Below are 15,189 nucleotides of genomic sequence, written 5' to 3' on the forward strand. Positions count from 1 at the left end.
CAATGACTCCAAATTGTGCTCTGTTCTGTTTCAGAAAGTTTTTTTTTAAGTTTCTACAACGATAATTCTAACTGTCAAAGAACTCATCACTATTTCAAAGGTTTTGGTGATAACTGGATTTTTAATTCATGCAGGCAGTACGGTAGATCATAATTATATTGTTCATAACAACCTGTTTACAATTTATGCAGACCATACAGTTTATTCGCATGTCAAAATTTGTCAAGACAAATTGCAACAGCATTTAATTCAAGAGAGTAACAAAGTTTCATAAATTTCATCGCCACATTTTGCAGGAATAACTAATGATCATTGGAAGTTGTTTTATCCATCAGATGCTTCTTTGTGTTTCTATCTTTTCTCAGCAAAATAATATAACATTTGGGGGCAAAAATACAGAAAACTAGTCCATAGCTAGATGCTAAAATAGCAAAGACTTCCACAGCTACAGCGTATTTACCAGGGGAGCTGATATATGCTGGAATAAAAGTTAGCCACACAGAACAAAAGATAAGCATACTAAAAGTGATGTGTTTAGCTTCATTGAAATTGTTTGGAAGTTGACGAGCTAGAAAAGCAACCACAAAACACACACAAGACAGAAATCCAATATAACCCAGCGCACAATAAAAAGCTATTGGTGAACCTACATTGCATTCAAAAACAATTATTTCAGTGAAATAATCACTGTTCTTTAGAGGATAAGGAGGTGATGTTCTTAGCCAGACTGAGCATATTACACATTGCACCAGTGTAAGGACACACACAGATAAGCGCTGCTGTGTAGGTCCAAACCACCTCATCATGTTATTGCTGGGAAGGACTGCATTAAATGCCATCACCACAACAACTGTTTTACTCAAAACACACGAAATGCAAAACACAAAAATTATACCAAATGCTGTGTGACGCAATATACAGGACCAGGTAGAAGGTTCTCCAAGGAACGTCATTGAACACAGAAAACACAAGGTTAATGCACAAAGAAGCAAAAAACTCAACTCGGAGTTGTTTGCTTTAACAATTGGAGTGTTTCTGTGAACATAAAACAAAACAAATACACTGATTGTGATAGAGGCTCCGAGAAATGCCAGAGTCACCAAAATAGTACCCATCAGCTCACCAAAAGAAAGGAACTCGATTTCCTTTAAGATGCATTCGTCACGTCCCCGGTTGGACCGGTATTGCCGTGGACACTTAATGCAATCTGGTGAATCTAAATGGAAGAAAATAAAAAGTACAATGGAAAATGAATCTAGTTTTCTTTTTAAAAAAAACACACCAATGCGTTAATGTTTAAGAATTCAATTCTTAACATTTCAGTAGGATTTCTCCTGCTTACTGTTCGTAATTTATGTGAAATGTTTTATGATTCTAGCAAAACCGTAAAGACCTCTCAAATTCTGAAACACTTTCTCAGCAAGCAAACAACTACAACAGTTAATCCCCTGTTGGTCCTTACCAGTGACGTTGCTAATTTCACCTTCAGCGCATTTAATGCAGTCAAAGCAACAAAGGGGTTGTCCTTTCCTTGTTGCTTTCCTTGTTCCATTGGGGCAAGTTTTGGAACAAACTGCTCGTGGAACCTAATTATAAAGAAGAAAAAGTTAGATTCTTTATTTACCAACTGCCATTCAACAATTTTCTTTAAGAAAGTGGGAAGCAGGAAATTGCCGTCATCTTCAACATTGCAGGTGATACTGTTGTTGGAATTTTAACATTAACATAGAGTGATATAGTCAGAAAGGTGTACAGCATAGAAACAGACCCTTCGGCCCAACCCGTCCATCCCGATTGAATTTTCGGGAAATTATTTGAATGGATTTTTTTTTAAAAAAACTGACTGATGCCCTGGAGAAATCTAATCTGATTAACGTCAAACCAAGATGGATTCGTTTATGGAATGTGAACAAGTCCACAATTGGTTACTACTTCCTGAATGCCTTCATTGTCGGTTTATTAGACTATTCTGGGAACGCGACAAATAACGATTTCCTTTCTAAAAGAATGTTACTGGACCAGATGTGTTTTTATAAGAATCGCTGCTGTGCTAGATTTTATTTCCAGGCGATATGAAATTCCAGTTTCATTATCTGGCATGGTCTATCCCTAGAACATTATTCTGGTGGTGTGCATTTCTAGCCATGTTGCAATGTTACCATTACTCACTTAGTAACGCAAGTTCTGCTTCACAAGCATTTTTTTTCGCCATATTTTTAGCTTTTAGTTCGGAAAATGGAACGATAAAGAATGAAATTGTAGTATTTATATCTAGAGAACATTGTCCAATAATTAAATAAAACCATTGTTAGATCACATCTGGAGAAACTATATTCAGCATAGGCTCTGCAGGTAAGTAAAGTAGGTTGTCTTTGGAAGCAGAACAGCCCGTATCACTAGAAAGCTGTAAAAGGAGCTAAAATAGTTTATAAGAAGAGTTTACCTGAACTGAACGTGCATTCCCTGAAATCCCAAAGCTTAAAGAGGATTTGATTGATTCGTGTTTTGGTGAGATTTAAAGGAATGAGAGTAATTGGAAACAGGTCCTTCGGCCGATCATGTCTATGCCAACTATACTAATTCCATTTGCCCGCACTTGGTCCATAGCCTAATAAGCCCTTGGCATTTAAGTCCTTATCTCAAAGTGTCCTAAATATTGTAAAAGCAACACCCTCGGAGGCAATATTTTCCATTTTCTACCAGCTACTCGGTGAAAACAATTTTTCTCCGATCTCGTATAAATCGTTTGCTCCTCGTTGCAAATTTATGTCCTCTGATCTTAACAACGTCTGCCATAGGTAAGGATTCTCATAATCTGGCGTGTCTATGCCTGTTATTATTATGTACACATCAGTCAGAACACCCAACCCTTCCACCAACCTCTTCTGCTACCAGGGAAACAATTGCAGCTTATCCGGCTCTCTGGTTACCATTGAGGATTTTTGCATTTGTTGGAGGGGGAGTTTTCAGCTCGCTGCCGTAGTATTTGGATTAGTGGTGCTGGAAGAGCACAGCAGTTCAGGCAGCATCCAAAGTGCAGTGAAATCGACGTTTCGGGCAAAAAACTTTTGCCCGAAACGTCGATTTCGCTGCACTTTGGATGCTGCCTGAACTGCTGTGCTCTTCCAGCACCACTAATCCAGAATCTGGTTTCCAGCATCTGCAGTCATTGTTTTTACGCCATAGTACTTGTACCGTAATCTGATCTCCACTCCATATAATTGCTTCATCCTTTAACATAATTTCTTTCCCTGGGGGGGCTGAGCCGTCATAGACTCCAACACCGATGATGTCCACGCCGCCAGCCGCATTGGGTTGCCAGTTTACGATGTCATAGGTAGCCACTGGATCTCCATTATCATCAAAATAGACGTTCTCACCGATCTTGGTCGTGAAATTGACTGTTTTCATGAAATGCAGTAGCTTTAAGTAGAGCAAAAACAATCAGGAGTTGACAAACTGTGTTTACAATAATAGGTGAAGCATTTAATAGCGTTTTACTACCCACTTGCTTTTTATGCTAGAATCAAAAATAGTTTAGAAATGTGCATGCATTCAGAAGGGGCTTCTCCAGATGGGAAGTCGGGACCATGATAGCCGTGTCACTGAGTAGTTAATTTATCCCAGGTAGAAATAGCACGAGAACTGTTAGAATTTACGTTCAGTTCATAAATCTGAATTTGAAAGTGCTCTTGATGGTGGAGACTGTGAAACCATTGTCAGTTGTTGAAAAGTCAATCTACTTCAGTAATGTTAATTCGGGAAGGAGGCCTGCTATTACGATGCCGTCAGCCCTCCTTGTGATTTCAAACATAAATGTTTTTGACTTTGACGTACCATGTTAAATGGTTAAACACGCTACATAGTTCAAGCACAATCGGAAATGGACACTAAATGCTGGCCTTGCTGACGGCACCCAAACCCCATGACAGAATAAACAGCAAAAATAGAAATGATCTAACTGACCCCATACCTGCCAGGGTTGGAAACTTGAGATATCTGCGCAAGTATTTTCGACAAATGTTCCCTTGCCACTTTTGCACGACAGCATGTTATGAAGAGTATGCGCTATGGCATATATAGCTTTATAAACATTGTAAGTCACCCGGTACTGTGAGACATCAGTAAGTTCATTGTGTGTCAATCGCAAACTCTCTCTTCCGGTACATTCTTTCATCATGGTTAAGGGAACTTGATCTATTCTGTTATCTGTGCCTCTTAGTGCACAGCTGAAAGTTGATTCCCAAAACTCCTTCACTAAACGGTTACCTGGATACATGGAAGGATGGACGTCCATGAGAAATTCTCTCAGTCCTGGTATATCTACCTGGCGAATTGCAACTCCGATTGCGCCAGCGACAAACCGCCTGCTTTCTTCCGGGGGTAGAAACTGCGTAGATACCCAAGCCTCGCTTCCTATCCATTGTACGCCATTGACATTCTGTCGAGCAATCTCACTGAATAAAATGCTCATTTCCTCGGGCGCAACGAATGCCACTACAACTTTGGTTGAAGATTTCCGGACAGTGTCTACGATTCGAAGTAGCTTGTCTCTGTGGTAGCTTCTGTGAATAGACTCAGAGAAAGCAATGCAAACTCCCAAATGTTGGACAGTTTCGGTGAAAGCTTGCATCCCAAAGTTACCATAATCATCGTCGTTTCTAACCGTCCCGATCCATGTCCAACCAAAGCGTTTCACCAGATGGGCTAAGGCTCTTGCCTGAAAGTAGTCACTCGGTATGGTTCTGAAAAACGATGGGTATTCATTCCTGTTACTCAGGCATGCGCAGGTGGAAAAGTAGCTGACCTGTGGAAGATTAAAAGTGGAGCATGTCACGTTTTCCTATTTGGAAGCTGATGATTTTTCTTTTTCACTTTCAGAAAGTGATGGAACTAATCGGACCAGGCTGCAGCTATGAGAACGTGTGAATGTTACAGAAAACCGTGTGGAACATTTAACACTGGGACATCTCCAAAGATTCGGAATGAAATTGCTGTGTTTCCAAAGCGTGGAGGAAGTTCAAAAGACGCTTATTAGATTCACAGTGGAGGGTCGAGAAGTATGGTGCTGGACAGGCCCAGCAGGTCAGGCAGCATCCGAGGAGCAGAAGAATCACGTTTGAGCAGAAGCCCTTCATCCGGAATATGGAGGTGGGGAAAGGAGCGTAGAGCTAAATAGGAGGGTTGTGTTGAGGGCAAGGTTGCTGGGAAGACGATAGATAGATGCAGATGGGGAGGGGGGATAGTGAAAGTTCGGAAGGGAGAGTGGAGCAGATAGTTGGGAAGGAAAATTGACCTGTAGGACAGTTCAAGAGGGCAGTGCCGAGTTGGAGGTTTGGCTCTGGAATGAGTTTGGGGAGGGGAGATCAGGAAACTGATGAAGTCGACATTGATGCGCTGTGGTTGAAGGGTCCCAAGACAGAAGATTAGATGTTCTTCCTCTAGTCGCTGGATGGTTTGAATTTCGCAGTAGAAGAGGCCATTGATTTATATGTCTTTGGCAGGGTGGGAGGGAGAGTTGAAGTGGTCAGCCACAGGGCGGTTGGGTTGTTTTGTGCCGATGTCCAAGAGCTGTTCCCTGAAAGTTCTGGGTTGGTGTCCTGACTCCCCAGTGTAGAGGAGACCACTTCGAGGGCAACAGACGGTAGATGAGGTGTTTGGATGTGCAGGAAAATCTCTGCTGGATGTGAAAAGATCCTTTGTGGCCTTGGACAGGGGTGAGGGAGGAGGTGTGGGCGCAGGTTTTATACCTCTTGCTGCCGCAAGAGAGGTTGCTGAGATTGGAGGGCAGGTTGGTGGCGGGTGGCCCTAACAAGGGATTCACGGAGGGACTAGTCTCTGCAGAATGCAGATGGGGTGTGAAGGGAAATACATCTCTGGTGGTGGGGTCTGATTGTAGGTGGCAGAAATGGTGGACTATAATGTGCTGTATCCAGAGATTAGTGGACTGGAAGGGGAGGAGCCTCCCCCTCCCCATCTGCAAATACCTATGGCCTTCCCAACTACCTTCCCTCCACCCTACTATTTGTATGTTTGCCCCCTTCCCTCCACCACCTCCCCACATTCCTGATGAACGGCTTCTGCCCAAAACGTCGAATCTCCTGCTCCTCGGATATTGCCTGACCTGCTGCACCTTTCCAGCTCCTTCCTGGAATGAAGATAATAATTTGGGAAAAATGCAGAGGAGTAAGATTAATGGCATCAATAGTTGCTACAGCTAAATTAATCACTTTGTGCAATGGTTCTATGACTTAAACATTGGCAGTCATTTATATGTTCTTCATTGCTTTCCTTGCTGTGAATATTGTAGTGCATTCGGAACTAGAGCGGGACACATGGAATACACCAACTCACTTTCAAACTAATATGTTGTTTACTCAATAACCATCTTCAACAATTTTGATTGCAAACTTTTCTTCAAGTGAGGCATGATGAATTGAATCCACTCTACACCACTGACGATTTTACACAAGGGAGAACGCGAGGAACACCAAACCCAGAAACGGAGCACAACACAAAGCACTATCAGACAGGTTAACGCTTCGTGAATTTACATCTTCATGCCTCGCCAACACGTTTAATCTTGCGATCATTGAAAACAGAACTTCACTGATTTCATTTATTTAAAATATCATTACTTGCAAGAAGCCATGTATTAAAACGGGATTTCATAGAACTTCACAGCAGAGAAGTAATCCATTCTGCTTAACAGGTCTGCCTCACTTCTCTATTCAGAGGAGACCCACATTCACGCCTTCCTCCATGGGTACTTAACCAGCTTCCCATTAAATGAAAGGTACTATTCAGCTTGATTGAATTCAGCTTGCGGCATTGAAATCCATTTTTTATTTGAGAAAGAACGTGTAAACAATTCTTTCTCGGATTTATTTGAGGTGATCTCCTTTGTAATTTTCCTTCTGCTTCCACAAAAGGACTCATTTTTGTCCAACTCAACGCTATCGAGCTGTTCTTAATGCTAAAATACTCACATTCAGCCCTCTGTTTTCTACACAAATGAGCCACTGGATATTCAATCTTTCCTGTTTGAATTACAAAATGACGCCTAATGATGCCATTATTCTTATTGGTTAAAATAGTTTTGTCTACGTTTTCATTGCATTTACTCATAATGCCAGAAACACTGCGATTTTGCAAATTTATTTTAAAATTCATTCACAGCATATGCGTGTCAATGAACAGGCCAGCATGCCTAATTGTCCAGAGGGCAGTTAAGAGTCAAACACGTGGCTGAAGGTCTGGAGGAACACATAGCCAGATCGGGTGAAAATGGCAGTTCCCGTCCCTGAAGGGCATTAGTAACCCAGATGGTGGGTTTTTTTTCTCTGACATGGTCATCATTAATTTTTTTATTATTTCAAATTTTTCGTGAATTCAAATCCCTTAGAAAAAGGGCCCCTGATTACCAATCTAGCGATAATACTATTTGGCCACCTTATCTTCATTTCCATCGCTCACACTGGTCCCCAGTGTAGTTACGTAGAATATTAACATGCAAATATAAAAGCATTAAGAAAATAAGTCGATTTGCATTGGAGTCTATTAATAACAATAAAACGGAATAAAAGGGATGCTGAAAATCTGAAACACTCATAGAGAGTTCTGGACAATCTATGGAGCATTTTGGCTTCTGAACAAGAGTTAACTCCATTTCTCGACCCACAGATGTCGCTAGTCCTGCTGAATAATATTGAACAGTGTGCCGTTTTGTCAAATATCCAGTTTACTGATCATTAACTTTGGAAGTTAAAATCTATATACGTCTTACCATAGGAATCCTGAACGGACCAATTAAAGTTGCCATTGCTCCAGACTGCGAGGATGCCGCATCGCCAACAATAGCAGAGACAGTGGAAGACTTGGAGCAAGCCAAGTTGGAGGAAATGACTTCATCTCTGTTTAAAAACTGGAAAGTTGCTTTCAGAGTTAAAGACGGCATGGTACAAGTGTCATAAATCCGGTAACCCAGGGTAACATTAGGAAGCAGCCTTGGGTTCTTGTTGATTTCTTCAATGGCAAAAATCATCGTCAGTACAAAGCGCAAACCTCTTGGCCAAAAGCTGCAGAAAAATATTTTATTTTGCATGTGGATAATGTTAATACTGATTTAGTGTCATTGAGTCATAGACGTGTACAGCACGAAAATAGATCCAACTCGTCTATGCATTTAGATATCCTAAATTATTCTAGTCCCATTTGCCAGCATTTGGCCCATTTCCCTCTAAACGCTTCCTATTCATGAACACAACCAGGTGCCTTTCAAATGTTGTAATTGTACGAACCTCCACCACCGCAGCTGGAAGCTCACTCCCAGCATGCACCATAGTCTGCATGAACAAGTTGTCCCGCAAGTCTCTTTCAAACCGACACCTTTTCGCTTTGGACTCTCCTACCCTGGCAAAATGACCTTGACTATTCACCCTCTCCATGCCCTCGTGATTTTATAACTTCCCTCAGCTTGCGATGCTGCAGAGAAAATAATCCGACCTTATTCAGCCTGTCCCTGGAACTCAAGCCCTTAAAAACCTGACGACATCCATGTAATTCTTTTCTCAACCATTTCAAGTTGCTTATTTTAAATCCAAAGCTATGATAACGTTAAGAAGCTTTATTTGCACTTCAAGAATAACAAGCTAATCGTACTATTTTAACGGTGAATCGTTTGACCCCAGTTTTATTCATTAAAGTCGTTAATTCATTTTGTTTACCAATATACAAGGATTGTGCATAATTTGCAAATCAAAGAATCCCTACAGCGTGGAGACAGACCACTCGGCCCAATGGGGCCACATTGACCCTCCAATGACCGTCCCACCCACATCCATCCCCCTACCCTATCCCTATAACGCTGCAGTTCCCATGGCTAACCCACCTAGCCTCCACATCCTTGAGCTCTTTGGGCAATTTAGCATGGCTAATCCACCTATCTTGCACATCTTTGGAGATATTTTGAGACATTGCACTCAATAACTTAACTTTTCATTAAACCGTGCAAAGAAAGCTTCTTAAAATTACGACCAAGTTCATCAAATAGGCGGTTGCATCGCAGAAACGCTTTTAAGCGTTTATGTTCATTGAAAAATTCTCATATATTTTTGATGACAAAACACCATTCTACACGTATACCCTAAATTGTCGTTACTTTATGTTTTTTTTATAACCTGAAAAGGATATAGCTTTAATTCATCATTGACTTTAATGAATAAAACGGTGGTCAAACGATTTATCGTTAAAATAAGACGGTTAGTTTGTTATTCTTGAAGTTGACAGCCCTTCGGCTGATTTTTCTTTTTGTTTGCCTGGAATCTCCACATGTATGCCACCACCTGTGAGTATTCGTCGTTACTTCCTTAGTCATTCTATAATATATTATCTCCGGCTTTCACTCCCTCCTCTAATGAGCAGATCTCTCGAAGCTGAAGATCATGATGCCCAATGTTTGCTTTATCTTCAGAGACTCGTACCTGCTTCGAAAATCCAAGAATTTCATGCTGCTCCTATTTGACAGAGACTTTGCTGAACCGACTATGTCAATCCCCCCTCCTGACCATCATACCACTTTGGGGGGAAAAAGGCATTACAATCTTGAAGAAATGGGTAATCTAATTCACAAATTCTCGAGTCCCTGCTATGAAATGTGTTCTGGTGCTTTCCTATTTTACGCAAACAGTTCTGATCGAATAGTATTGGTTTGCAACGATGTGGATTGAACTTCGTTATCTCTCCCACTTTTGGACCTCTGTTTATCTTTCCATTCCTTACTTTCCCATTCGTTCTTAACTTTCTCCTCCAGCCGATCCAGTTTTGCTGTTCTGAAAGTAGTGGTGTCATCTCTAGACTATCAAACTAGAGACCCAGGTAATGTTGGAGGGATCTGGGTTCAAGTTCTGCCACGGTAGATGGTGGAATTTGAATTCAATTTTAAAAGCTGGAGTTAACAGTCTAATCTGATCATGAAACCATTGTCGATTGTCAAAAAAAAAGATTTGGCTCATTAATTGCTTTTAGGGGTAAAAACTAACGTCCTTACACGGTCTGGCCTACACCTTACTCCAGAACCACAGCAATGCGGGTGATTTTTAATTGCCCCCTGGGCAGTTAAGGATGGACACCAGCGACGCCCACAGGTTATGAATAATATTTTTTAAACCATGCATGGAATCCTCTCCATCTTATTTTATTTCAACTCACTTTCAAACTATGTTTCTCACGCCAATTCATTCTAGTTTAGCTTTTAAAGAGCGGATAATTCACTGCACTCTCACCCTTCTCTTACTGTTACAATTCAGAAGCTTTTAGTCATCACTTTTGGAGACTCCCAGCTGTAATTCCCTGACTAAATCCGTTGTCACCCCTAATAGTTTTGGGGCCTGTTCACATCCTGCACGGTTGCATTTGACACCTCATTTCGCACATCTCGCACGAAAAATGATCCCGAAAAGCAAACATGTTTTTGGCTGACTGTGGTATGAAATCCTTCCAAAGTCTAGCCTGCTGAACGCTTCCACTTCTCGAGCACCGGGCTTTGACTTGTTGTCGCTATAGTACAACTTTCCAATATGATATAGATTAGACTTACAGTGCGGAAACAGGCCCTTCGGCCCAACAAGTCCACACCGACCCGCCGAAGCGCAACCGACCCATACCCTTACATTTACCCCTTACCTAACACTACGGGCAATTTAGCTTCGCCAATTCACCTGACCCGCACATCTTTGTGACTGTGGGAGGAAACCGGAGCACCCGGAGGAAACCCAGGCAGACACGGGGAGAACGTGCAAACTCCACACAGTCAGTCGCCTGAGTCGGGAATTGAACCCGGGTCTACAGGCGCTGTGAGGCAGCAGTGCTAACCACTGTGCCACCGTGCCGCCCATATACTTGCAGGAAGGACCACGATTAACACATAAAAGCATTGCTGCAAATTACACTGACACAGATGCTTGAATTTAACACGAATGACAGTGATAAAACAAGAGCGAGATTTGCTTTAACAGTTGTCCACATATATTGTAGAGAATGGATAAGCCACAGAGGAATTGTGACTACTTAAAAACGGCGTCTGAATGTACAAGTCGAGGTTGGAGTATACATAATAATTTGTCTGTTACTAAGCATTGTTTTTGTATACGGTAGCTAACCTACAGTGTTTTCTTACTGGAACAATATCTGTATTTATCTCAATAAACATTTACAATCGAGAGTTGAGCGACATCAATGGCAGTGTGTTAAGTCACTTATGGCTTGACAATGGTTGGGCCAAAAATATCGAATTCCCCAAGTATTTGCACAGTAACAATCTTGAAAATTGGCGCTAAGATGTTTAGTTTGGAAACACACATCAAGAACTTCCACAAATCTAGGAGCTGTTTATGTGCGTTGTGATTGAAAAGTATAGTTTCTAAAAGCCGAGAACAATGGTACCTGTTGTACCAATTGTTACAAATAAATCACTGCAACAGTTGTGCGAATAATTTAGACGAATGTTTCGTCATTGGGCCAAATAAACTGTGGCTCTGTCGGTTCCGATTGTAACTCCTTGAGAGTGAACATGTTAACCGTGTCAGTTGAGCATTAAAAACGGCTGGGCTAACGAATTACTGCTAAAGCCTTTGACTTTTGCACCTGAATGGTTAAGCTTCCAAGCAATGCTCAATACATATCCTAAACTATAAACAAATAATAGCAGCGTCATGAATAACCCACTAGATCTACCGGTTATCGAAGGATAGAAGGTTTGCAAAAGACGGTAAAGACGACTTGCATATTGCATTGCACAAATAAAGTCCTGAATTCTCAACAGCTATTTTGCGAAGTATGAAATGGTAGAAAACATTACAACTCTTGGGAACCTTTTGCATTTTACCGCTTCTGGTTGCCTTTGAAAAGCAAGATCCAGACGATCGACGTTCATATGTACACTGAAAACTCCGCCAAGAACAATATCACCTTCCTTAGTAAAGCCAAGCAAGTCATCACTCCCCCATTGTTTACAGCTTGGATCATTCTTCATCAGCGCAGATGTAAGTAGGGATAACGATAAGATACATGATAGAACGTAACGCATCTTTACTATTCAACGTACCTCTCCTTTCATAGAGCAAACTATTCTGCTTATATATCCCAACAGGTAATGACAATCCGTTAACCGCTCAATAGATTATTGGTACACACAAAAAATCCCAACAGGAAGTAAGCAATGATTGCAATTTGCCTAGGGTGCTCAAATAGCATATGAAGGAAAAAAAATCTAATTGTGCCCTTGTTCGCTCAATTTCAAACTTTACTATCTGTCTTTGCTTTTCAATTGTAGCTTAGCAAAAAGGTGCTTGTGAAATTCCCATATGGCACCAACAGCTAAAAATTGCTGTGCTTCTTAAAGCGTCTTTCTGGTGTTAAATATGAACCATACAACAATATCAATAAAAGGTATCTTGTAAAAATGCATACCGCAGTTACAGAGGTGATCTATTTAATTGATAATAACATTCTGCCCCCATCCAAAAGTGGACCAATATGGTAATTTTAATTTGAATCTCAATATTAAGTAGAAAAGCAAACAACAGTACGTTATGTTCCAAATATTGCAAGCGATCTGCATTTCTACATGTTTATAGATGAACCTGGTATCAGCTACACGTCATTATCTACATGTTCCTTGATGCCCTTGATTTTGTCGGTCTCTGATTTGAATATACATAAAGAGCCATCTACAGCTATTCCAAGTCTATATCTTACCTGTGTCTGTATAGAAAGTCATAACTGAAACTAAAGATGCAACATTTGAGCAGAAATTGGTTCACCCAGTAGGTTCACAATGCTTTGTGTCTTTTCTCCAACCCTAAAGGTCCAATGTTGACTTCTACCTGACAAGAGCTGAAAATGTGTTGCTGGAAAAGCGCAGCAGGTCAGGAATTCCTGAAGAAGGGCTAATGCCCGAAACGTCGATTCTCCTGCTCCTTGGATGCTGCCTGATCTGCTGCGCTTTTCCAGCAACACATTTTCAGCTCTGATCTCCAGCATCTGCTGTCCTCACTTTCTCCTAGAAGACTTCTACCTGACAAGGTCTTGAGAATTTTGTATGATTCTTTGAAAATCATATTTCATTTTCCTGACTCAAAGAAAGCATAGCTCTCATCTACTCGATCTCACTTCATTAAACAATTGCCTCATCTCAGTAATCAGTCCAGTGATAAATTGTTGCACTCCCTCTAAAGTAAATCTATCCTTTTTTAGAACCAAAGGCCAAAATGATAGCTTATGCTCCAGTTGTTGTCTCCACAAGGATATAATCAACTTTAATTTTTAAAATTGTGGTACAAGGCATCTTTCAAAATAAAGACTAGCATGTCCAATTTATGTTTCTAATTACTTGCTGTACCTGAAGTCAACTTTCTGTGATTCATAGATTAGGAAACATGATTCCTTTTCAGTACAAACACTTCCCAGTCCTGCACTACATCAAACAACCCAACTGTTCTCTTATCCACATCATAGTAGACAATGTCATATGCCTGGCATTGTAGTTCAACTGCAATGTTTTGCTGTGAATTTAATTCTAAACAATTACTGCCATTTTGTATTTTCCTGACAGCTTAATTTCGGAACTAACTTTGTTCCATCAGCAAGCTTGCAGGCGCTACTCCCATTTCCCTCATCCAAGGCAATGATAGTGATATTAAATAGTCGTGGCCAAGATATTGATTATTAAAGTTCTCCATCAGTAATAGCCCATGAATTCAAAAATAGATTATTTTAAAAATTCATTTTCTGCATCCTGTCTCATAGATAATCCTCAATCAATGCTAAAAACATTTAACCCAATTGTCTTGAACAATTGTGAAAATGCAAGCATACTGTACACACTGCTTTCCCCATTATCCAATGGAATAGTTCTATTTGAGATAGTTTGACATATGGGTTAAGTGGTTAATTTCCTGCAACAGTAAGCAAATTCCTAGATGAACATTTTATACCTCAAAGATTGACTTTTTTTTCTATTCACTCTTGGAATATTGGCATCGCCACTGGACAGCATTTATCACTCATTTCTGGTTATCCATAAGAAAATGGTGTTGCATTGCCTTCTGGAACCCTGCATTCCTTGCACTCTAGATAGACCCATGATGCTATTATTGTGGGAATTGCAGTATTTTGACCCAGTAACACTGAAGGAACAGTGATATATTTCCAAATCTGGATGGTGACTTGGAGGGGAACCGCTGGAGGTAGGAATGCTCTCAAGAATCTGCTGCCTTTGTCCTTCTAGATGATCATGGTCAAGACTTTGGAAGGTGCTGTCTGGGGATATTTGGTAAATTCCTGCAGTGCATCTTCTACACACTGGTGATACTGAGGTAACAATTTTCCAGAGACACCTGTTAACCTGATTTTATTATTGTGAGACATGCAATCCCCAAGGTTAAATAAGATGAGTGAACAACCTTCCAAGTCGTTAACTGCTTCGTTGGCATTGGAGAAGGCAAGGAAAGACCCATGATAGCAGTTGTGCTCTACACTGTCTATGATTTAATCTTTTTTTTTTAAAAAAAAGAAGCATTTATGTTGGATTGAATGAAATACTTGTGTTAACATTAATTTTCTAACAAGCATATTTAAGTAATTGCACAATCCTTTAGTCTGTCATCACTCAAAACAATGTGCTGCTGGAAAAGCATAGCCAGTTAGGCAGCATCCGAGGAGCAGGAAAATCGATGTTTCAGGCAAAAGCCCTGCATCAGGAGTGAGCCTGGGAGCCTTGGGGATGGAGAGATAAATAAGAGGGAGTGGGACTTGGAGGCAAGGTAGCTGACAGTGCAATAAGTGGATGGAGGTGGTGGTAAAGATGATAGGTCAGAGAGGAAGGTGGAGCGGATAGGTGGGAAGGAAGATGGACAGATGGGATGGGTCATGAAGATGGTGCTGATCTGAAAGGTTGGAACTAGGGTGAGGGGAAAAGAGGAAACTGGTGAAATCCACATTGATGCCATGGGGTTGGAGGGTCCCGAGGTGAAAGATGAGGCGTACTTCCTACAGGCGATGGGTGCTAAGCAAGTGGCGATGGAGGAGGCCCAGGACCTGTAAGTCTTGGCAGAGTGGGAGGGGAAGTTGAAGTGTTCAGCCACAGGGCAGTGGAGTTGCTTGGTGTGGGTGTCCCAGAGATGTTCTCTT

At 41.1% G+C, this 15,189-nt stretch overlaps 1 protein-coding gene across 1 annotated transcript; it reads right to left on the reverse strand.

The window, feature by feature from the left end:
* Nucleotides 1-302: 302 nt before the first annotated feature.
* LOC132821453 (extracellular calcium-sensing receptor-like) lies at nt 303-8,065 on the reverse strand. The gene is made up of 5 exons (XM_060834040.1): nt 7,787-8,065; nt 3,974-4,807; nt 3,196-3,423; nt 1,463-1,586; nt 303-1,216 (listed from the first exon to the last, which is right to left on the reverse strand). Exons 1-5 carry the CDS (start codon nt 8,042-8,044, stop codon nt 303-305), a joined length of 2,358 nt encoding a protein of 785 aa, XP_060690023.1. The 5' UTR covers nt 8,045-8,065.
* Nucleotides 8,066-15,189: the final 7,124 nt, after the last annotated feature.

This window comes from Hemiscyllium ocellatum, chromosome 13 (assembly GCF_020745735.1).
Source record: "Hemiscyllium ocellatum isolate sHemOce1 chromosome 13, sHemOce1.pat.X.cur, whole genome shotgun sequence".
In the NCBI taxonomy this organism is placed as follows: Eukaryota; Metazoa; Chordata; class Chondrichthyes; order Orectolobiformes; family Hemiscylliidae; genus Hemiscyllium; species Hemiscyllium ocellatum.